This window comes from Astyanax mexicanus, chromosome 4 (assembly GCF_023375975.1).
Source record: "Astyanax mexicanus isolate ESR-SI-001 chromosome 4, AstMex3_surface, whole genome shotgun sequence".
Lineage (NCBI taxonomy): Eukaryota > Metazoa > Chordata > Actinopteri > Characiformes > Acestrorhamphidae > Astyanax > Astyanax mexicanus.
In genome coordinates, this window is record NC_064411.1 from 47,891,429 (window position 1) to 47,913,815 (window position 22,387).

Genomic DNA, 22,387 nt, shown 5'->3' on the forward strand with positions numbered 1-22,387 from the left:
CTGTCATTAAAGTTTAAAAAGAGTTAAAACAAAAGGAATTTTTACACTGTCCTTCTATGTTTTTTTATTGTATTTTTTTATTATTTGTTATGTTTTCATTTATTTATTAAAACAGTGATTTTTTTTTCATGTTGTCTCAGGGCAACAAAATGCCATAACACACCATCAGATATATTTACCAAAAGTAGGCTAAAATATTTATTTTCCAACAAATATAAATATTATGCTATACAGGATTAATAAATAAAATAATTATTTTTTTCAAATATATTTATCGCAAGATTTAACCATAGCAATAAAACAATCAACAGAAATGACTTTTTTTTACTTGTTTTACTAACAAAAATCAAGGGGGGAAAAGAGATGGGAGCATTTTGTGCATTTTAACACAATATGCAGTTAGGCAAGTGAAAATGGGCCCTTAAAAGTCTTTCACCATAAACCCCATAGGATTCAAACAATCAAGAAAGCAAGATCTCACATAAATAAAGTATTTTAAGCCAACAAACAAACTAGCCTACTTCCAGGCCAGATTCTTAAGTCCAGAGATCAACTTACAGGCTTTCTCATTACCTAAAAAGTCCAAGTATGGGTCCCATATTTTGACGAATAAATAAGAGGAGAATGCTTTAACAGAAATACTTATTTACTTACCAATTATTTACTGATAGAACCTTGTCTGTTATCCAGAAACTCAAAAATCACTTTTTTTAGCACAATACAAAAGAATAAACAGTAACTGTGTGTATGGGAAACCCTTTGGCAATCCATGTTTGAGATCAAACAAACAGATCTTGGCATCTAGGTTAAGAGAACAATGACATTTTTTCCATCTTGCAAATGCCTATGCGGACAATCCCACAAACAGTGATATAGGGATCAAACTGCTGTATTTATTACAATATTTAGACAGTTTTGCATTTATTACTTATTACTAGATTCCGATGTAAAAAAAAGACAATTTAGTATTTTTAAATCGCCTTTCTCAAACTCCAGTACTCGCTAACACATGCATTGGATGCCCACATATAGTTCTCCAATCTTCCAAATCAATTGTAGAACCAAGATTTGCCACCCATAACCTTTTAACTTTTTCCTGAATTGTATAGCATAGCACACTGTATAAAATAATAATTTAAAAACAGCTTTTTGTTTTTACCCAGAATGTATTTGTCTGATATTAATGTTTGTTTGATAATCTGAAAAAACGTGTGTTAAAAAAGCAAGAACAAAATAAATCTGTAAGGGAAATTCAATGTATACAATGTTTTTGGGTGCTATATGAAATATTTCAGTGTTAATTTTTACGTGTTTTCTTAAATATAGTAGCGAATAAATAAATGAGACACAATAAAAAATAAAAGAATATTTATTATTTAGCGCTTTTTAGAATTCAAAAGCGTAAGGCTCATGAATATTTAAATTGAGCGTCGTTTGGCTCCGCCCTCTCTCAGTTGTAGATAAAAGGCCAGGTCCAGCCTCTGGTCGTCCATATTGAAGTCGGAGGACATCTCGCGTCTTCAATCTCGCAGCAGCAGCACAGAGAAAGGTATGTTTAACAGCCTTTTAACCTAGTTTCCTTTGTTTCTAGGTTTTAGGGATGTGTCTTTTTTTGTAGCTTTAATATTAATCCTTGTATTTATACTAAAATATCGTGTATTAAACTGTTAAATCGTGAGTTTTTCGCTCGGGTTGTGTGTGAGTAACGTTAACTAGGCCAGGAGGGAGAAAATGGCGTAACGGTCTTTTTTTTAATGCGAGCGTGCTCCTCGCCGTGTCTATTGTCTAACCGTGATTTTCGACGCCTCAGTCGCTGTAAAACCGTCTTAACTCGACGATATTGAGCGCTATTACCTTTAAACTTATACATTTTAGGTCAAACGTGGCTTTTTAGATTTTGGAAGGTTCGGGTGGGTGAGTTTGACCTACTTTTGGAGCCGTGTGCTTTAGCCTAGCTTAGCCTGACCAGGCCTGGCGGGAACACAATGGCCCAGTTATTCACCGTGCTCAGCTTAACGTTACCTCGCCTGTTTTAGATAGCTCGAAGAAGCATAAATACGCTTAGTTTTGATTAAATGTATTTTTTATTATGCATTTTAAGATTTATTGGCTATATTTAGGTCTACAAATTCTAATTTTAGTTTAGATCAAAATTACGATTCCCCCCCCCCCCCACGTGTTTCCACCTCTCATAATAGATTGGCCTGTAGAATGAAAAGCTTAAGTTATTTAACTAAGTTAGTTAGGTCAATTTTCAAATCAGGTTTGTTATAATATAAGTTAAATGTAATCTACCATGCTTGAAGGAACTGGGCCAATCAATGAGGTTTGGGTGTAAAATATATTTTTTTCTGATTTGGTTTAGTTAAAAATTACGGCCCCCAGGTTACAATGCTAGTTAACTACTAAAATTTATATACACTTTTTAAAAATTAATTTAATTAAAAAAAAAATTGATTGATGGCTTTTTACGCACTCACATCCTGCTTCAAGAAACTGAAGGAGGGGGAGGGGGGGCGGGGGTGAACTAGTCCTTTCCCTCCCCCACTTACCGTCAGGAAATGGGCTAATCCATAAGGTGGGGTGTAAAAAATGAAATTCTAAATTTGGTTTTGTTCAAAATGGCTATTTCCAAATTTTCCACCCTTCCTCGGAATGGAACGAGCTATTTATATTAGTGCTATTAACTAAGCTATGTTAATAATTCTGTTTTATAAAAGTAATTTTGCGGGATGGCTAGCTGTATGTAAAGTAAATTAGGGGGTTTTAAAGGCCTTTCCCCTCCCCCACTACTAACATAGCAAGCCAGGTTAACTACTCTAAAAGGAAATGGGGGCAATCCCTGAAGTGGGGGTGAAGAAAAGTTAATAAAAAAATCTGCTAATCTGTTTGCAGCAGCACCATGTCTGACGAAGGAAAGCTTTTCATCGGTGGTCTCAGCTTCGACACCACAGAGCAGTCTCTGGAAGAAGCTTTCTCCAAGTATGGTGTCATCACAAACGGTAAGATTTTTTTTTAAACCTATTTTTGTAATGGCATTTTTATATGGTGTACGTTAGCATACAAACTTTAAACTAAATGTTTGAGTAATTGTTTGATACTAATTTTCTGTTGTCTGCAGTCCATGTCGCCAGAAACAGGGAGACCAACAGGTCGAGGGGATTTGGCTTTGTTACATTTGAGAATCCTGATGATGCAAAGGATGCCCTGGAAGGCATGAATGGAAAGGTAATACTACAGTTTAGAGCTGTGATGTTAGTCAATTGATTGAATTACTGTTTTAATGCAGTTTTTTTTATCTATGTTGCACTTTCCTGTAAAATAAGTTTGCAATAATTATTTATTTTTTAACATTAATTGCACAGCAACTTGATTAAATTCTTCTTACCTCTTTTTGTACAGTCTGTGGATGGCAGGGCGATCCGTGTGGATGAGGCAGGAAAGGGAGGTGGCAGCCGGTCAGGTGGTGGCGGTGGATACAGAGGTGGTGGAGGAAGAGGAGGCGGTGGATTCTTCAGAGGCGGAAGAGGTAGAGGTGGGCCTCGAGGTGAGGATGGGCAAACGTGTCAATCACTCACTTATATTATTCGTTTTTTATTTTGAAAGAATTTTAATACATATTCTGAAGTATTCAGTCCTTCTAAAAAATATATTTTTTGCTGGTTGTCAGGTGGTGGAGGTTATGGCGGTGGTGACAGAAGTTATGGCGGAGACCGGAGTTATGGTGGAGGAGACCGCAGTTATGGCGGTGGAGACCGGGGCTATGGAGGTGGTGGCTACAAGAGCGGAGGTGGTGGCTACTCTTCCGGGGGTGGCGACTACAACAGGGACAGGTAAGGTAAATGAAATGGTCAACTTTTATTATCTTAGATTTTAGTTGATTTTTATATTGGATATGTAAGTTGATCTCATAAATGATCAAAATCTGTCTTTTTGTCTAGGAGTTCTGGCTACGGAGATCGTGGAGGCTCCTACAGAGATGGCTATGACCGCTATGGTACGTATTAGCCTCTCTGACATCATCCCAGTTGTAGCGCACTTGCCCTGAGGAAGCGATAAACCAGCGTAAATTTTTTTTTGTTTTTTTCTTTGTAATTTTTTTTTCTAAGTCTTTAGCCATTCCTACACATTTGGACCAGTTTTCTCTATATATAATAAGAAATGCTTTAGGTTAATGTCCAAAAGTGGGATGTAACTTTCCCACCTTGCTTTTGACCTCATGACTTTGAGGGATGATTCCCACTCTCAGATGAGACTCTGTGCTCAATTGCTTGTGTTCCCTGTAGCTCAAAACCATTCACAGCCAGCAATGACCATCCCTCAGGTCAATTGATATTAGGGCCACTGTTTTTATTTCTTTTGATTTTGCTTTTTGTTCAAACTGATAGGAGTGAGGGATGTTGTGTACAAAACTGTGTTCAGATGCTTCAGTGTCTTATGTGTGCCTGCTTCCTCCTCAGCTGCACACGAGTAAACCCCAAGACCCATCACTTCACTGGCTGTGCGTTTTTCTAAAGATGCACTCCACGGATCTGTCATTCCATAGTTTTCTTTTGTATTTTTAAAATATTGTTGAAGGGGTGGGGGGCTATTCATATTGGCTGTGAAATGTTCTTTGCAAGGAGCATCTCTTGGATGCTCTCTTACATTAGCAATTTTTTTTTTATACTGAGCCTCTTGTGAGACCGAACGTTCTGACCATTTGCCACAGTATTGCTCTCCTTATTGGTCCAAAAACCCCTTTCATTTGTATTGGGGTTACTGTAGATTGAAGCCTAAGGGATGTCTTGCATCTTGAGCTTTATAAAGCCATGAGCTACCCCACATTTTAACAGGCAACTACCTCACCAAAGGGCATTTTTAGCTACTGTGGTTTTTGCTTTTTGGTAAACTATTCAAATATAACTGATGTAACAATGATGAATCAAGCAGTTTGAAATAAAAAATTTAAAGTTTAATAGAATATAATAAAAGACCTTTTTGTCCATTTCAAGTATCCAAAAAGTGAATTCCTTTCAGACTGGTGAACTGCTCGAGTGAGGTGGCCAGCACTGGTGCTGTTCTTGAAGTGCAGCTTGCAGCTTGCCACGTTCAGCCTCACTCTCCCCGAGGTATCTCTGCTCTGCTCAACGTTCTTGCATTTTTAACCATGTGCTGTAATGATGGACCGAAACTCCTAAAAAAAATATATATATAGTGCTCAATGTGGAAGATAAGTTAACTCTGAAAACCTGTTACTATGACTCCTTTTAAGATTGGGGAGAATGTGCTCTGTTCTTTGTATCGACATTGACTCACTATTCCTTACTTTGTTTTGTGTTTGTTTTGATTTTTGGCTTCATGGAGCCTATTAAATGAAACCATTTCTGGAAAATGCTCTGATCTTGCCTGTGCTTTTAAAAACTAACTACAGTGTTTACTGAAGACCATTTCAGTTGACTGAAGGTGACTACTATAAGTTCATTTACACAAACCCAGGGTTAAATACAAGCTAGTTCAGCTCTAAAAACAAGGAAATGCAGATCTGTGGAATATTGTAAATGAAGTACTTTAAAAACAAGTAAGATATTTTCAGCTGAACTGCTGACTTAGATGTTGCTGTAGTTTATATTCAAACAAATTTAGGTTTACTTCCAGTCACTAAGTGATTGCTGCAGTTACGACTAGCTTTCATATCTACAGGGGAATTGTTAACCTTTTAGTTTAATGTCCTTTTGGCAACAAAAGTAACTTAAGTTCTGTTGTAGAACCCCTTTGGAGAACACTTACTAGCCTAGGACCAAAGTCTTTGACAAAGGTTTGGTTAGTGTAAAGAGAACACAACTAAATTAAGTTTAATAGAATAAATTATTTACAGTATTTTAATGGCTGGTAATGGTTGCTATCTAATGAGGGTTGACTTGTCCCTACCACCCTCAAATTCAGCAAACATTTGAAAGTGTAGATGCACCAGACAGTGCTGGGGCTATAGGTGCATATATATATTTTAAAATCAGCTTTGCTTACTTATAAAAAAAAATGTTAACATGTCGTCATTGGACAACTTGTAGGATAAGTGGTAGTATGAAACATTGGTGTCTTAAGATACTGGTTATTTGTAAAATTATTCCTCTAATTTTAGTGATCCATTCCACACTGTTCAGGTTTTAAGCTTTTTAAATATGCTCAAACTTTGGAGGGAAAATCCTGGAAATGCTGTTTTTTTTAAATGCCTAAACAGTATTTTAGTTACCCATTTATATAAGGTAAATTGACTTCAGTATTTAGCCTAGCCAAAGAAGAATGGCTCCTCAAAAATAAGAGGAGTTAATACTCTGGTGTCTACCAACAGAAAAACTGCTATTAGTCAAGAGTTCTGCTTTTGGATCTGGTATAAAAAAAATGCTTCATTGCATCCAAGAGCTCCACTTCTGTAACGAGTGGAGAAAAGTTCCTCACTCGCATCCTTGGGAGAATGAAGTGTTGCACCTACGGAAGTGATTGCTCCTGTCATTGGAACAGGAGAAAGCTGCTACACACTCTTGGGCTAGTTGATGTATGGAGAAACAGTAGGCCTGTGTACGTGAGGTAACCTTCCTTTGCTCTCCTGTTCACAACCTTCAGAACCTTTTTGTTTTAGTTCATGTTTTGTGCTCTAAAGAATACGTCAGTGTTTACCAAGCTACCTCCCCACTATGCCACTGATGTCAGACATGTTCTTTTTAAGGCTTCTCTCTTGATACACATCTGCATGGTGTCCTGAGCTCCTATTTGTAGCCTGTTTCCCCATTTCCCAAAAACGTAGCATTATTATTTTTGTTTTTTGGCTTTAAATTCGCACTCGGGGCGTCAGATGCTGAGAATGAAATCTGACCCAACTCCAGTCCACCTTTATTCTCATGCCTTGTCCATGCATCCTGAACCATTCTTAAAATTATGCAAATTGTTTTTTTGCTCTGGCCCACTTGAGCGTTAATACAGTTTGCCCTCTAGAGCTCATCTCCTTTTTGTGGCCACTGAGTGCAGTATATTATCTGTTTTAAGTTCCATGTCAGATAGTTCTAACTCTCATTTAGTTAGAAGCACTTGTAGATGTATTTGTTGTCATTTAACAAATATTTTACATTCTTATATATCTATATATTATTTTTATGGTGATTGTTTGCTTTTTTTTTATTAGGTTGAAAATGCTTCCTGAGAAGGTGGATCTTCAACTTGGGATTAAAACGCCCAGTGTGGCAGCAGTGGTTATAACTTCTGAGACTGAAAGTTAAGGTTTGTATTACAGTTTTGTTTCTTGCAATTATCTGTATAATGGATGAGGTATATTTAGTGATGAGCTAAGACAGTTGTGATCAGTGAGTTGGAAAGGAGAAACTCCCTCAGAGCTGAATTTTTAATAGCACAAACATGCCATTGGATCTCATATGCCACCATAACTGATCTCTACAAGGCCTTGTGGTACCTTACACTGGTGGACTGTCAAGGGGTGTTTTCACATGCAGTTAATTTGGACTCATTTTAGCAGTAAATCTCATTAACTTATTGGACAAAGCAACTAACAGTGCACAAGCAGACCTTAGTTAGTAAAAATATTTTGGCTCATTTTATGTATACATAAGTATTCTTTATTTATACACAGTACTATATGAATTAACAGGCATCTGTCAGGTCACAAATTCTTAAATTGTATATTTGAAATTATTTAACAACATTAATTCTCAAGCTTGTGTGTTTTGCACCAGTTGTATAGAGATTGCATCATGTCGGATAAAACACCAGTAATAAATGCATGACTCTGTTGCTACTTTGTTATAAATAGAATGTTTTTCCCCCTGCTGTTGCCAGGTGTGCCATATGGAGGAAATGTGGGTCACTACAAAAACTGCCCATCAAACTGTGCAGACCAGAAGCGAGAAGCTACTGAGGTGGTGGTATTAGTAGCATTTAGTTTTGATGGAGACTGAAAGCCTGCAGTTTGACCAGGAGAGGAACGATGACGGGTTGATAGATTTAAGCTTAGTTTTTCTACTTTGAGAAATGCAAGAGATTATTTGTCTTTCAATAAAAGCCATCCAACATTTAAAACTACTTTTTATTGTTTTCTTTTACTTGTGTGAATAATTAACAACTACAGACACAAACTCCAGGTAGGAAAAAAGCTGGCACGATCACAGAATAATTATTGTAGTTCAGTTATGCAGTCTGTCCCAGAGAACTTGGGAAGATTAAGGTCATATTTCTTCTGAATGTCGTAGGGCAGGAAGCGTCCAGCCAGGAAATGTGTTCCAGAGAAGCCGAGGGCACACTTTTTTGGTGCCATAAGTGAGACGAGGACAGAAGGGCTGATGCCGTCTGTACTGGATTTGTCATTGTCCCAGCCTAAAAAGAAAGTGGTCATAAAGGAGGTTAGTCAGGGATTTGTACTGTTAATAAACTTATAAACCTTAAGCAGCCATAATATTAAGACCACCTGCCTAATATTGTAGGTGCCACCAAAACAGATTTGAGAAATTGACTTTACAAGTCCTCTGAGACCAGGTGTCCTGTGATATCTGGCACCAAGACTAGCATTAGCATTAGCAGATCCTGTAAGTTGGGAGGTAGGGCCTCCATGGATAACATCAGTAAGCTTTAGGTGCCCATGACTCTGTGATCAGTTCACTTTACTTCTTCTCTTGGACCTTTTTTGTGGCTGCTGAACATGACCTACCAGAAACCCCATAAAACCTGCTTTAAGTTTTATTGTAGATGTCCTGATAGCCTTAAAAAATAATGTTCATGTAAAACTGGTTCAGGTTCTTATTTTTGACTCCTGGTAACACATCACCTGACATCCCACCCTACAAAAACTCATTCTAAAATGACGTGAAATGCAACCATATAATTACACTAGTGCATCACAAAGATCTAGAACATCATTGAAAAGTTACTTTAGTACGTTTTAAGTACCTTTTAGTAATTCAGCTCAAGATATGAAACTCATTGTATAGATGTATTACAGCCAATCAAAACACAAAATAAATAAGTAATAATATTATATAAGACCATCACCAGCAGATGATATGGCCCTTCAAACCATCACTGATCATCAGTAAATTTTGCATTTAATTCGGAAATTAAAGGACCAGAGTCTGGAGGAAGAATGGAGAGACACACAGTCCAAGCTGCTTGAGGTCTAGTGTGAAGTTTCCACCAATCAGTGATGGTTTGGAGAGACATGTCATCTGCTGGTGTTGATCCACTGTGTTTTATTATCAAGTCTAAAGTCAGTGCAGTTTTGTTTCCCCACAAAATCTTACAGCACTTCATGCTTCCCTCTGCTGCTGACAACTTTTATGGACATGAAGATTTCATTTTTCAGCAGGACTTGGCACACTGCCAAATGTACCAGTTGGTCTTATATAATATTCCAAATTTCTGAAACTGATTTTAGGATTTTAATTAGGTTTTATGGGTTATCATTTTATATAATTATCAATATTAACAGAAATAAACACTTAAAATAGATCATTCTGTGTGTTATACATCTATATGATATATATGAGTTTCACATTTTGAACTAAATTACTGAAATAAAGTAACTTTTCAATTTTTCTGTGAGTGGTGTTAATGGTATGATTAATTATTATAATGATTATGATTATTGTATGTAAATGTATATAAACACAGCAGATTCAAGTTTAATTCGAAAACATCTGAACCAAGGAATATAAGTCGGGTTTTTCTTAGTATTTCCTGACCTGATGGGATGTCTAAGCTGACAATTGGGATTTTGACTCCTTGAAGGGTGAGTATGATGTTGGTGAAAGGCTCTTCAGCTTCTCCCAGCTCTGTTTCCAGACCCAGCACTGCGTCCACAATCAGGTTATACGCGTCGTTTATAAGCTGTACCTGAAATAAAGAGACAGGGAAGTTCAGTGGCCATAGACCCTAGACGGTGTTTCACAATAGTTGTTCCAGTGGGACAATAGTTGTAGCCAAGTTGCTGTGGATAAAAGCCTCAACAACAGGAAACAGTGTAGATATGAGCCTCAATAGTGGCTGTCTGATGGAAATCTTCATTAAGAAGGGACTTTGCAATTAATAGCAGTGAAAAATCTCACTGTGCTGATTGTGACGTATTACTGTACTGATTCTGAGACTCTCTCACCTCTGTGGGAAGGTAGGACAGGAATGGGATGTCCATTCTCTCACACTGCACAGTGAAGTCCTGCTGCAGGCTGTTCGCTGAGCGCTTTGGGTAGAAGACAGTTGGCATGTACTCCTGCCATGACACAAGAGAGAAGTGATGAGGGGGGACTCCATTATTAAAGCTCAGCTGCCGTGGTGTTGAAATAATCATGAGTGGAGGAAGCAGCTGCTGCCTCCTCCCCTGGTAGTGGTAGAGAAACATTATGATGGCCAAAGTTACTAGTAATATTGCAGTCTACCAACCTTTAAACTGAACTATAACCCTCTACAACTTTATCTAGCTAGCTATATACCTTTTTTAAAATATACAGCTATGGAAGAAAAATAGAGACTACTTCTGTTTCTGAATCAGTTTCTCTGATTTTGCTATATATAGGTATATGTTTGAGTAAAATGAACATTGCTGTTTTAATCTATAAACTACGGACAACATTTTTCCCAAATTCCAAATGAAAATCTAGTAATTTAGAGCATTTATTTGCAGAAAATGAGAAATAGCTGAAATAACAAAAAAAGAAGCAGAGCTTTCAGACCCAAAATAATGCAAATAAAACAATTTCATATTCATAAAGTTTTAGGAGTTCAGAAATCAATATTTGGTGGAATAACCCTGGTTTTTAATCACAGTTACCATGCATCTTGGCATGTTCTCCTCCACCAGTCTTACACACTGCTTATCTCTTATTTCCAAAGCTGTATATACTGTTCAGTGTGATTGTGTAAAGATATTTTGTCTGCATTCTTCTACTTCAGTTCTTTTTGTCTTTTAAATATTTCATCCCTCATTCCTTCCACAGACTTCCAATTTACTCAAGCCCTATTCTTCTCCATGTGTAATTTGTTTTAATCCCTCATTCTTTCCATTAATTAAAAAAAAAAATAGAATTAAAATTAGAAGCACCCTACCAACTACTTAAAAAACTAAGACTTAAATAAATACTTAAAAAACAATTAACTAATATGTCTTTCTGTCTGGCTATCTATTATTAAATATCTTTCTCATTTTTTTTTTTTGTTACTTTTTTTTCTTATTGTTTCCCTTTTTAAACACTAGTATTGCCTTGATTATGATGTGGTTATATAAGGTTTATATGTTTTTTAACTAAGTGATGTATATACTGATTTCTTAAAAAAATGGCAAAACCTCAGATAAAATTCTGGATTCAGGATCAAAGCTGTTTTTGACACATCAGCAAGTCTATTTGACATTATTTTTTACAACTAATTTAAAACAAGAGGGTGATGATTTAGGTATGCAGAATGTAGTATACATCACTAATTGTTGGGCTGTATGCGTCCTTGGCTTGGCTACAATAGCCTTGTAACATCAGGCCTGGAAAGGTGAAGATTTGGTGAAAAGAATGTGTTAACTTATTTATTTTAATTAAATTTGCTAAAACCTCAGCTTTAGGAACCAAGTCAACAGATGTTTAGGTGTACAATTAACAAAAAATACCAAAAATAAAACCATCTCACGTGACATTACTGTTACAGTACCATGTAGAAGCAGCAGTCTGCTGCACCCTAGTGGTAGTGTTCAGCCCTAACAGTAGAGTGAGTTCTCAACTACAACAAGGCTTCTTTTGTTAAACACACCCAACTCAGTGTGTAAATGAACCTCATACTTACAAACACTCTCAAATGCCTTGCGCAGGACAGACCAATGCAGCCGTTCTGATCAGGTCCACACACCACCAGCACAGTGGGCTGCCTCTTACCCAGAGTGCCCAGTGGGAAGGCCTGCAGGAGGGACAGGGAGCAGAGGTGACAGGGACAGGGAGCAGAGATGTTTCTCAGAAAGGCAAGTAGAGTTCACTCACAGATAGAATTTACACATACACTTACATTTATACATTTATGGCATTTAGCAGATGCTTTTATTTAGACTGATTTAAAAAGGTGCCTAGACATTTACTATCCAAATTTATGATACTCGATATGAGCTCTGATGCTACTAGAAATTAGTCACACAAAAGCCTTATTGTTAGTAATACACAATTCTTAGACTCAGAATATTGAGATTAATAGGCTGTGCAAAACTTTATAAGAACAAGACATAGAAAGGTCAATAGAAGCGTTAATAGACATCTAAGCAACACCTTATTATACAGATAGCGCCATTAAAATGCAGTTGTGGAGCAGCATCACTCCTCAATTACGTAACTAAAAAAACAAGTAACAAAGGCCCCAATATTAGAACTTCTGATCCTACTTTCTAAACACTATGAAATGGATAGTGATGACGAATTAGATTTTGGCTGGGCCAAGATCCGATAGCTGGGCCACAGCTATTGTAATATGCTCATTAGAAGTAATAGAGAATGATTAATCCTTGTCCTCTTAAAGTCATAAATTTGGTTTACTAACCTAATTAACCTGCATGGTATACCATATTCATTATGAAGCTACGTTATGATCAATAGCGTAAAATATCTTGTAGTAATTGTAATCAGGGATGGAAATGCCATAGGGAGTACTGGGACAATTCCCAGTTGGCTGCTCTGTGTGTGGGCTGCTAAAAGAGCTAAAAATAATAATAGAACCTGATTCAAGTGTGCTAATATTACATTTTGCATTGATTTACAGTATCTTGCACGGCTATTAGTCAATCACGAACATCCATTCGATCCATTAATAATAGATACTCTCGATTTTTAAAATGTGAAGGATTGATATTATGGAAATGCAGTGTAAAGACACTTATAATATGGTGTCTGTTTATGCTGACTATCTTTTGTGGTAAGTTGAAAAAATGTTGAAAAAATTGAATCATTATCAATAGGAAACAATACCTTAATAACTTTATTTATATTTTCCAGGAAAAGTTTAGAAAGCATGTTTAGACAATTACTCCTTTAATCAGGTCTATGTTTAACTATTTAGTTAATTAAATGTAAATAAATATATATATATATAGAAAATGATAAGTTTACACCTGGGGTCACCAGCCCTTCTATTGGAGAGCTACTGTCCTGTAGGTCAAACCGCCATCCCAAATCTAAAACTCCCCATTCAACTGATCAAGCTCTCCTGAATGCAGTAATGAGATGGATCAGATTGGACTGATTGGTTAGTGGTTGTAGCTAAGGTAGCAATACAGATGCAGGGTTGGTGACCCCTGGTTTACACCCAGTTTCACTGAAGTGAAGCACCAAAACATTTCTAACAGTGCCAACATGCTCATAACATATGTCCTACAAGGATACTGATAGTTACATTAAATGCAGTTATAAGGCAGCATCTCTCAACTGAATACTTAAATAACCAATGGTGCATTCGAAAAACCAACCTTAGTGATAGCAACAGCACACGCATGTCCCAAAATCTCTGTCAGCTGCTGCTGCCCAAACCGATAGTCCCTCAGCAACTCCGTCTCCATGACTGTATAAAGAAAATCACATCATTTAGGATGAGCATAAATGTAATAAAGGAATATACAGCTCTGAAAAAAATTAAGAGACCACTTCAGTTTCTGAATTCTTTTCTCTGATTTTGCTATTTATAGGGTTTATGTTTGTGTAAAATGAACATTGTTGTTTTATTCTATAAACTACATTTTTCCCAAATTCCAATAAAAATATTGTCATTTAGAGCATTTATTTGCAGAAAATGAGAAATGGCTTAAATAATAAAAAAAGAGTGTTCAGACCTCAAATAATGCAAAGAAAACAAGTTCATAATTATAAAGTTTCAAGAGCTCATAAAAACCCCGGTTTTTATGCAGCTTGGCATGGTCTCCTCCTACAGTCTTACACCCTGTTTTTGGATAACTTTATGCCTGCATGACTCCTGGTGCAAACTTTCAAGCAGTTCAGCTTGGTTTGATGGTTTGTGATCATCCATCTTCATCTTGATTATATTGAGGTTTTCAATTTGGAAAATCAAAGAAACTCATAATTTTTAAGTGGTCTTATTTTTTCCAGAGCTTTACAGTAAATCTTTAGTGTATGAATTGTAATTATTCAAGACATTCTAAGGCCTACGGGATGATTTATGTGACTCTACTGTGTCCTTGGATTAGAGCTGGATTCCTTCTCTATCTTTTTATGAGGAATTTATAGAAACTATTAGGTAATAACTTGTTAGGGGGAACATCCTGCATTCAAAACAAGCACAGCAGTTTGTCCCACTGTATTGGCAACTTCTGCCATTTTTATTAACCCATCATCATAACAATAAACATATTTGGCATATCCAAATATCAAGGTCTGGGCCTCTAAGAGCTGACCTTATATAATCTGTGGGTGGATCTGAGCAGGGGACTGTGCCGGCGGAGCTCAGCTCTCCAGTTCCTGAGCTCAAACTGGGTATTGATTATGCAGCAGACGTTTCACACGAAGGGGAGCATAAAACCTTCAAGAATAAACTTTGGCACCAGATGTCAGCAAACCAGCGTCTCAGTCAGCTGGCAGGAACAAACATACAGCGCTAAAGTATCAGTTTATAATCTTTATTCTCAGTGAACTAATAGTATGTTATTGACGGCATACCATAATGCAACTGCACCATGAGGACAGAAGCACACTGCCTGGCCACAACAGCAACAGTATGTGCTGAAAGAATGAGGTCAGCTGACTACCTGAATATACTGAATATAGACCAGGTTATTCCATCAATGGATTTTTTCTTTCCTGATGACACAGACATATTCCAAGATCACAATGTCAGGATTCATGGTGCTGGAATTGTGAAAGAGTGATTCAGGGAGCATGAGATCATCATTTTCACACATGGATTGAAAGAGAGTTCACCACAGAGTCCAGATCTTAACCACATTGAGAATCTTTGGGATGTGCTGGATGGAGAAGAGCTGCTTGGTGCAGTGGTCAGACTCTACCATCATCAATGCTGCTGCAAGATCTTGGTGAAAAATTAATGCAACACTGAATTGAAATAAATCTTGTGACGTTGCAGAAGCTTATTGAAACAATGCCACAGAGAATGTGTGCCGCAATTAAAGCTAAAGGTGGTCCAAAGAAAGAGTGTGTGACCTTTTTTCTTGGTGGCAACCAAGAAAGTGTATTTTTTAGCAGTGTATTTGGACATATCTAACCCAAACTCGCCTATTCGTTAAGTAGACCCCCACGGCCTTCCAGACTGCCTTCATTGAGCTTAAAGTAAAGAAGCAGTTCAGATACCCAGTTTGTCCCGTAAGTGTTTTAGTTCAGCATTAAAAGTTCAATTCATGTTTTTTATTACAAACAATTTACATTTCTATTAAATTACAGTACCAGAGCTCAACTGTGAGAAAGTCAGCATGCACCAGAGACCATTAAAAGAAGAAAAAATTATGTTTTTGACCCCGATCAGAAAATACCAGTGATTTTTTTTATCATGTTTTACATGTCCAAAGGGGCCTTCAATCACCTTTGGTCTTCAGTACAGACGTATGTTATGTTAATAAGGTCCTGCAATGGCCCTACCTTTTCTAAATGGACAATGCCCGTCCACATACTACTGTTATCTCTAGGGCTTGCCCTGAAGACTTATCCCTGGTCCCTGAAAAAGTGTGGGATGCTTTTGAATGAGCTCCAGACACTCCAGACCTTCTGCAAATGGGATGGATTATTGCAGGACGCCATTAGGAACCTCTACAACTCTACCATGCTGAAACCTCTGGCATGTTGCCATTTTCTACATCCTTTACACAATGCTTATGTATGTGTAACTCAATAATTAAGACCTAAAGTTGCCCATATCGGTCAAAATGTTATTAATTTATTGTTACAGGTAACCTTCAACTTCCTTCCGAATAGCAGTGCACTCAATGGGTGTAATAAACGTGTTTCAGTTCAGAGTATGAGCTCTACATGTTCTAATGTTTTTTTAAAAGGCACCGTTGCTCCTCAGCTGGTAGTATTTTCCAAGGGTGCTGTAAGATTAAGCCGTGCACACTAAACCTCAGTCACCCACATGCTGCTTAGGCCCCCACATCACTCCCTGCTCCTTCTAGCCAGCTGGTGCCATGAGGAAGTCATGGGGTTGAATAAGGACAGAGTACAGCGGGGAGTCGAGTCACATATGACATGACAGGGTTTCTGTCAGTTTTAGTAAAGTCTTCTGAAATTAAATGCATTTAAGACCTTAAGAGTCTTCACATTTCAATTTGTAGAAATGAAACAGTGCAATACCACTGAATGTACTGTCTCTCATGTATTTATCCACTATTTATTACACCAGAAAAATAATATTCAGACCACAGAAATGTGCTTCCCCTAGGGGTGGTTGCTATGACTGCAACATGGTTGCCAAAATTGCATCATTTTTGAGCCAACTGTTACCAAAGGGACTTGGTCACAGAAATGCTTCTTCATTCTCTGTGTCCTAATGTTTGTGGACGCCCCTTCTTATGTGAAGCATTCAACTACTTTGAGTAGCAGCCATTGTTAAAACAGAAGTGCAAAAGCACACATATGATACTGTCAATGGAATAGGACTCTCTGGAGATGGATAAACTGAGATGAGCTATTGGTACAATCATGCCTAAAGGCCCCATTTTTCTGCTTTTGATGGTGTAATTGTCTCTACTGACAAGGAAAGGCTCTCTTCTGAATTTTCTGAGCATTGCTGTGAGGATTTGATTGTATCCAGCTACAAGAGCATTAGCCAAGTCAAAATATTTTGCAAAATATCCACTATTACTAAAGAATGCCACATTCAACTTATTTAAGTTGCATCCATGCTGACACAGACGTGCAAAAGCATACATAAGCCCAGCTTGTCTGGGGAATAAGACTCTCTGTTTAAACATGAATCTATTGGCACCATCATGCCTAATGCCAGGAGTGGCCTTTAGAGTTATGAAGTCCACTAGCAAGCATTGAGCTGTGGAAAGATGCAGAACTGAGTTCCATGAAATATTGGTGCTCCATCCAATACTCTTGGCAGTGGATGAGTTGGGAACTTCGGTGAATGAATGAATGAATGAATGAAGCTACACTTATATAGCTCCTTTCTAGAAACCCAAGGACGCCTTACAATTTTCATGCTTTACACACAACCAATCGTAATCAGCACTCATCCACACACCAGTGAGAAGCGGCAGCCAATAGCGCACAGCATACTCTCAACCGGAAACAACGTACACCTGGAGGACTGCATCTGGCACCACAGCAGTCCAGCAGATACGCCAATCCATATCTGGGCACAGTCATACATACATTTTTTACACACACACACACACACACACTTACATACATACAAGATTAATTTAGAGCATTCAATTTTTCTGCAAAATTTAGAATATGCAGTTTACGTGATCTTGGTGGTGAAGTGGTAGAGACAGACCAAATAAATAAGTAAGTAAATAAATAAATAAATAAATGTTCTCTTTTTGTATATATGAATGAGAAGCTGTCCTTATTCTTTTGTCCATGTAGTGTATTCAAATTTTGTCTTATCTCTCTATAGATTTCTATTTTATTCTGGTTCTTTTAATTTTATACCTTTCAGTACTTACTGTTTCATAGTTAGATAAATTATCAAATTATTTCATAGCTTGTTGTGATATACATAAGAAATAAGTACATAATTTAGTGTAAAATCTAATATTGTATAACATTATATATCATTAATCATGCCATTATTTAAATTATGCACATTTTTTGTTCACAAGCAATGCAGCGATTAATAATCGAGAACTTTGAATAGCTTCATCACTGACTTCTGAATGTGTCTGTGAAGTGATGGTTACGTCCATCACACCTCTCTGAAATTCCTCATAGCAGCTTTTATTTTCCTCACAGTCACCTCTCAAAACTGCTGTAAACTGAGGTCAGAGGAGTTGAAATGAGGATGTCAGTGCAGCTAATAATTTAATTACACCAGTTAATAATCTGTATTTAATCTGACTGGTGTGTTTAATTGCTGACACTGTGGAAAATGAGCTGGTACAGCTGTATTTACCAAACTCCAGACTTTCATTATTCCACACTCTCTTGAGGACATTATAGTACCAGTCAAAATGTTGGACAGCCTCTTAAACCATTTAGGATTTCTTTGTTTTGATGTTTTTGTTTGTTTGTTTGGATTCTTCGATTTCAATTAGGTTTACTTAACAATTTTAAAGTCTTATTCAGCTCTACTGATCATATAGAAGCCTTCTATAGTTCTATAATTACAGACTGTAGTTCTGTATCTTTTTCTCTGTGTTTCTCGGTGTTCTATGTTATCCTCCTTTCACCCTTTTCTTCAATAATCAAGACCCCACAAAACCACCACAGATCAGCTATTATTTGAGCGGTGGGTCATTTCCAGCACTGCAGTGACACAGACTTACATGGTAGTTGTACCATTTATTAGACACAGCAGTGCTGCTGGAGTTTTTTAACACCTCAGTGTCACCGCTGGACTGAGAATTGTCCTCCTATCAGAAATATCCAACCAACAGTGTCCTGTAAGAACTGATCCAGGACCACTAGAGGATGACCAACAGAAACTGTGCTGCAGCAGATTCAGAACTTCTGTCTCTGACTTTACTGTATCTACAAGGTGGAGCAGCTATAGGTACAAAGTGTTCCAACATGGTCAGTGGAGCTGATTAGATGAACAATGAGTGGTCTTTAAAATTAACCTACAATGTAGAAAATAATATTGTGTACTGTAGAGAATTGTCTAACACCTAAAATTTATAAGTTTCTTTGATTTTACCAAATTGAAATCCTCTGGAATATAATCAAGAGGAAGATGGATGATCACAAGCCATCAAACCAAACTGAACTGCTTGATTTTTTGCATCAGGAGTAAAGGCTTAAAGTTATCCAAAAGCAGTGTGTAAGACTGGTGGAGGAGAACATGCCAAAATGCATTAGAAACCAGAGTTATTCCACCCAATATTGATTTCTGAACTCTTAACTTAAAACTTTATGAATATGAACTTGTTTTCTTTGCGTTATTTGAGGTCTGAAAGCTCTGCATCTTTTTTGTTATTTCAGCCATTTCTCATTTTCTGCTAATAAATGCTCTAAATAACAATATTTTTGTTTGGTATTTGGAAGAAATATTGTCCGTAATTTATAGAATAAAAGAACAATGTTGATTTTACTCAAACATATACCTATAAATAGCAAAATCAGAGAAACTGATTCAGAAACTGAAGTGGACTCTTATTTTTTTTCCAGAGCTGTATATTGTGTATTGTGAGATGCCCTCTGATTCCCACTCCTAGTTCTGGCCACAGTTGTTTAATTATCTGCATAGTGATCACTACCACTGAATGACTCTTTAAATATCACAATGACTTCAATGGTCAGCATTTTATATGTAGAAAGATGTTTATATGCAATTATAAAACTCCCTACTTAAGATTTAGTACAATATTTACCTGTAAGGTTCCCAAACATTTGACACTTAGTCATTTATATTTTCCTTTCAGTTACATTAGGTTCTGGATAATAACAATGCAGATTAAAGGGTTCAGTCTCCCCAAAATAAAAACACTCTATTGCAGTACTGTATTAATTATCCCTGCAGATGAACACAGCTTACCTGAGATACCTCAGAGGCTCTGTGCTCTCACAGTCCGAATCAGCAACGTTGTGGTTCATCTCTTCAGTAAGTATCTGGATGAATCTTCACCACAGCAGTTTTAGTGCCTCTACTCTGATTCCTCCTGTAGATATTTTATAGTGTACTAAATATAAAAGTAATGTTCTCAGCTCAGCAGTTCTCTTATCTTCTCCCTCTAAGTTCCCTCTCCAGCTCTCTCACTCCTACAGTCAGCTTTCACAGGAATTTACTGTTCTGCTGCTGCTAGAAGAGTCTGTGAAGAACACTACCACCACCACAGGGCAAGCCTTTTCATTGGCCCAGCAGACTAAAGAGGAGGAGGGACCAGAGCAGTGCACTGAGGGACATCAAAGAGGGGAAATTTAGTCTGTGTTGGGTATGTTTGAGGAGTGGTATATATTTAACTCCTGATAAGGCCTATTAATCAAAACTACAATCGAACTATTCCCACAGCAGGAGAAGTCAGATAACATCATGATGTGAGAAAGAGCGTTTGTTAAGCAGCCAGCAGATTAGAATGGAAGCCAGTGAATAGACACTTTATATTCTGTTCTGTTTACAGAGGACTGACTGTAACTTCTGTAGTTTATTCGTTTTTTTTTTTTTTGTTCTGTACTCGTATTATGGGTACACTAAGTCACTTAATTAAAGCCCTGGATAACCACCCCATTTTAAACTATTTACTATTTTAAACATATACACATGCATTGTATAACATTTCTGCATTTTAATTAATGCCCTTTGCTATTTCTAATTTGTACTACTGCAATATGATAAAAACTAAATTTTCCTCTGAGACTAAAAAGCTGATCTATCTATCTATCTATCTATCTATCTATCTATCTATCTATCTATCTATCTATCTACCTACCTACCTACCTACCTACCTACCTACCTCTCTCTCTCTCTACCTACCTCTCTATCTACCTATCTCTCTAACGCTCTACCTATCTACCTCTCTAACTCTCTATCTACCTACCACTCTACCTCTCTATCTACCTACCTACCTCTCTAACTCTCTATCTACCTCTCTAACTCTCTATCTACCTACCACTCTACCTCTCTATCTACCTACCTACCTACCTCTCTATCTACCTACCTCTCTATCTACCTATCTCTCTAACGCTCTACCTATCTACCTCTCTAACTCTCTATCTACCTACCACTCTACCTCTCTATCTACCTACCTACCTCTCTAACTCTCTATCTACCTACCTATCTACCTCTCTAACTCTCTATCCACCTACCACTATACTTCTCTATCTACCTACCTCTCTATCTACCTCTCTATCCACCTACCACTCTATCCACCTACCTACCTACCTCTCTATCTATCTACCTCTCTACCTACCTACCTACCTCTCTATCTACCTACCTACCCTTCTATCCATCTATCTCGCTATCTATCTGCCTACTTATCTATATACATACCTAAATTTCCATCCATCCATCTCTCCCTCCCTATCTCTATCCATCCATCCATATACCCATCCATTAGCCTACCATCTATCTATATACATCTGTCTACCTATCTCTCTTTATTTACCTGCCTACCTCATGGTGTGAGTATCCAGTTACCCAGTTATAAAGTCATATACAATAATTAATCATTTATTCTTTAAACTTCTCCTTTTACAACAGAAGAGCTCCTGACTGTAGTTATATTGTATTGTATATGTATTGAACACTCTACTGGTGCTTTAAATTAATGTTTGATACAGTTGGCACTGTATTAACTTTTCCAGCATATTTAATCAATTTACAAAATATATAATAATGTACATAACGTATAAAACACATATATTCTGGTAACAGCTGATGATCGATGCAGGCTCACAACTATGGGCGTTTTCAAACCTGTCAGTTAACAAGTATGTAAATTTGGACCGTCTTACCCTTGGTTTGTTATTGGCTATTGGTTTGTCTTATTGAGCTTACATCTGATTGCTGGGTAAAATCAAGGTTGCATCAGGTAACAACAACAAACAAACAGCTCCTGAGTTCGTTTAGAACCAGAGCAAAACCTCTCAACATTATTTTAGTCCACATTCAAGTGTGATTATTGTATTCACACATGAACAAAAGAACATGGTTAGGTTAAACCAGACTATGCAATAGTGCAAGTCTTAAACTCCCCCGTCGCAGCAGGTCAGTCGGACCGTACAGTGTGTGCAGATGAATCGCAGGCGTTGTTCATACACGACAAACGATTCAAACGTGCAGTGTGAGCTCTCCAGAACGCATCCGATTAAAAAAAATCGCACAGTGTCCGCCTGGCTTAAAGTGCCCTACTATGTCCTGCTATGCAGCTCGTTAAACATAAATATCGTTGTTCTCTCTCTTTTTACAGATTAACACCACAGTTTTCACCAATTAACACCACAGACAATGACACACGTGACAGTGCTGTATAGCAGCAGGTTCGGTACAAATTCATGCACCGTTAAACCCCTAACAGTTACTGTATTTTCTATACTAAGGTTCATACACCGTTTACAAGGTAAAATTCAAGCACTTTTAACCCTTGTGTGGTGTTCGGGTCTGTGGGACCCGTTTTCATTTTTCATCAAATGATACTAAAAAATATTTTTTCTAACTCAAACTCATTGGCATTGGCTCATTTTTTGTGAAAAACATATATCAAAACACATTTTTGATAAACACACACTGTACACCCCCCCCCCCCCCCCCCCCCAGAAATATGAAC

The 22,387-nt window shown here is 37.3% G+C and overlaps 2 protein-coding genes across 7 annotated transcripts; one reads left to right on the forward strand and one right to left on the reverse strand.

The window, feature by feature from the left end:
* Window positions 1-1,438: 1,438 nt before the first annotated feature.
* cirbpa (cold inducible RNA binding protein a) lies at window positions 1,439-8,070 on the forward strand. Of its 6 annotated transcripts, XR_007438890.1 has the most exons (8): window positions 1,439-1,549; window positions 2,896-3,002; window positions 3,122-3,228; window positions 3,403-3,547; window positions 3,671-3,833; window positions 3,942-3,997; window positions 7,160-7,254; window positions 7,828-8,070. XR_007438890.1 is itself a non-coding variant. In XM_007238413.4 (7 exons), exons 2-7 carry the CDS (start codon window positions 2,903-2,905, stop codon window positions 4,472-4,474), a joined length of 585 nt encoding a protein of 194 aa, XP_007238475.2. In that variant the 5' UTR covers window positions 1,439-1,549; window positions 2,896-2,902; the 3' UTR covers window positions 4,475-5,374. The 6 variants fall into 6 exon arrangements, 5 of the variants coding, with proteins under 5 accessions (XP_007238475.2, XP_007238478.2, XP_007238480.2 ...); XM_007238413.4 differs by lacking the exons at window positions 7,160-7,254; window positions 7,828-8,070 and adding an exon at window positions 4,461-5,374; XM_007238416.4 differs by lacking the exons at window positions 7,160-7,254; window positions 7,828-8,070 and adding an exon at window positions 4,461-5,374 and having other exon boundaries at window positions 3,403-3,535.
* Window positions 8,061-19,923, reverse strand: LOC103047654 (yjeF N-terminal domain-containing 3). Its single transcript, XM_007238425.4, has 6 exons — window positions 19,660-19,923; window positions 13,463-13,554; window positions 11,803-11,913; window positions 10,133-10,246; window positions 9,723-9,873; window positions 8,061-8,361 (listed from the first exon to the last, which is right to left on the reverse strand). The coding sequence occupies exons 2-6, from the start codon at window positions 13,550-13,552 to the stop codon at window positions 8,162-8,164; spliced, it is 666 nt and encodes a 221-aa protein (XP_007238487.3). The 5' UTR covers window positions 13,553-13,554; window positions 19,660-19,923; the 3' UTR covers window positions 8,061-8,161.
* Between the last annotated feature and the right edge of the window lie 2,464 nt (window positions 19,924-22,387).

Bases quoted from the DNA above. Each gene is read 5' to 3' on its own strand.
- LOC103047654 (XM_007238425.4), bottom strand. From the start codon at position 13,552: ATGGAGACGGAGTTGCTGAGGGACTATCGGTTTGGGCAGCAGCAGCTG. The intron at 11,914-13,462 runs GTTGGTTTTTCG...TCCCTCCTGCAG, and splicing joins GTGCTGTTGCTATCACTAAG to GCCTTCCCACTGGGCACTCT. The intron at 10,247-11,802 runs GTAAGTATGAGG...GTGTCATGGCAG, and splicing joins CAAGGCATTTGAGAGTGTTT to GAGTACATGCCAACTGTCTT.
- cirbpa (XM_007238413.4), top strand. From the start codon at position 2,903: ATGTCTGACGAAGGAAAGCTTTTCATCGGTGGTCTCAGCTTCGACACC. The intron at 3,003-3,121 runs GTAAGATTTTTT...TGTTGTCTGCAG, and splicing joins GTATGGTGTCATCACAAACG to TCCATGTCGCCAGAAACAGG. The intron at 3,229-3,402 runs GTAATACTACAG...CTTTTTGTACAG, and splicing joins TGGAAGGCATGAATGGAAAG to TCTGTGGATGGCAGGGCGAT.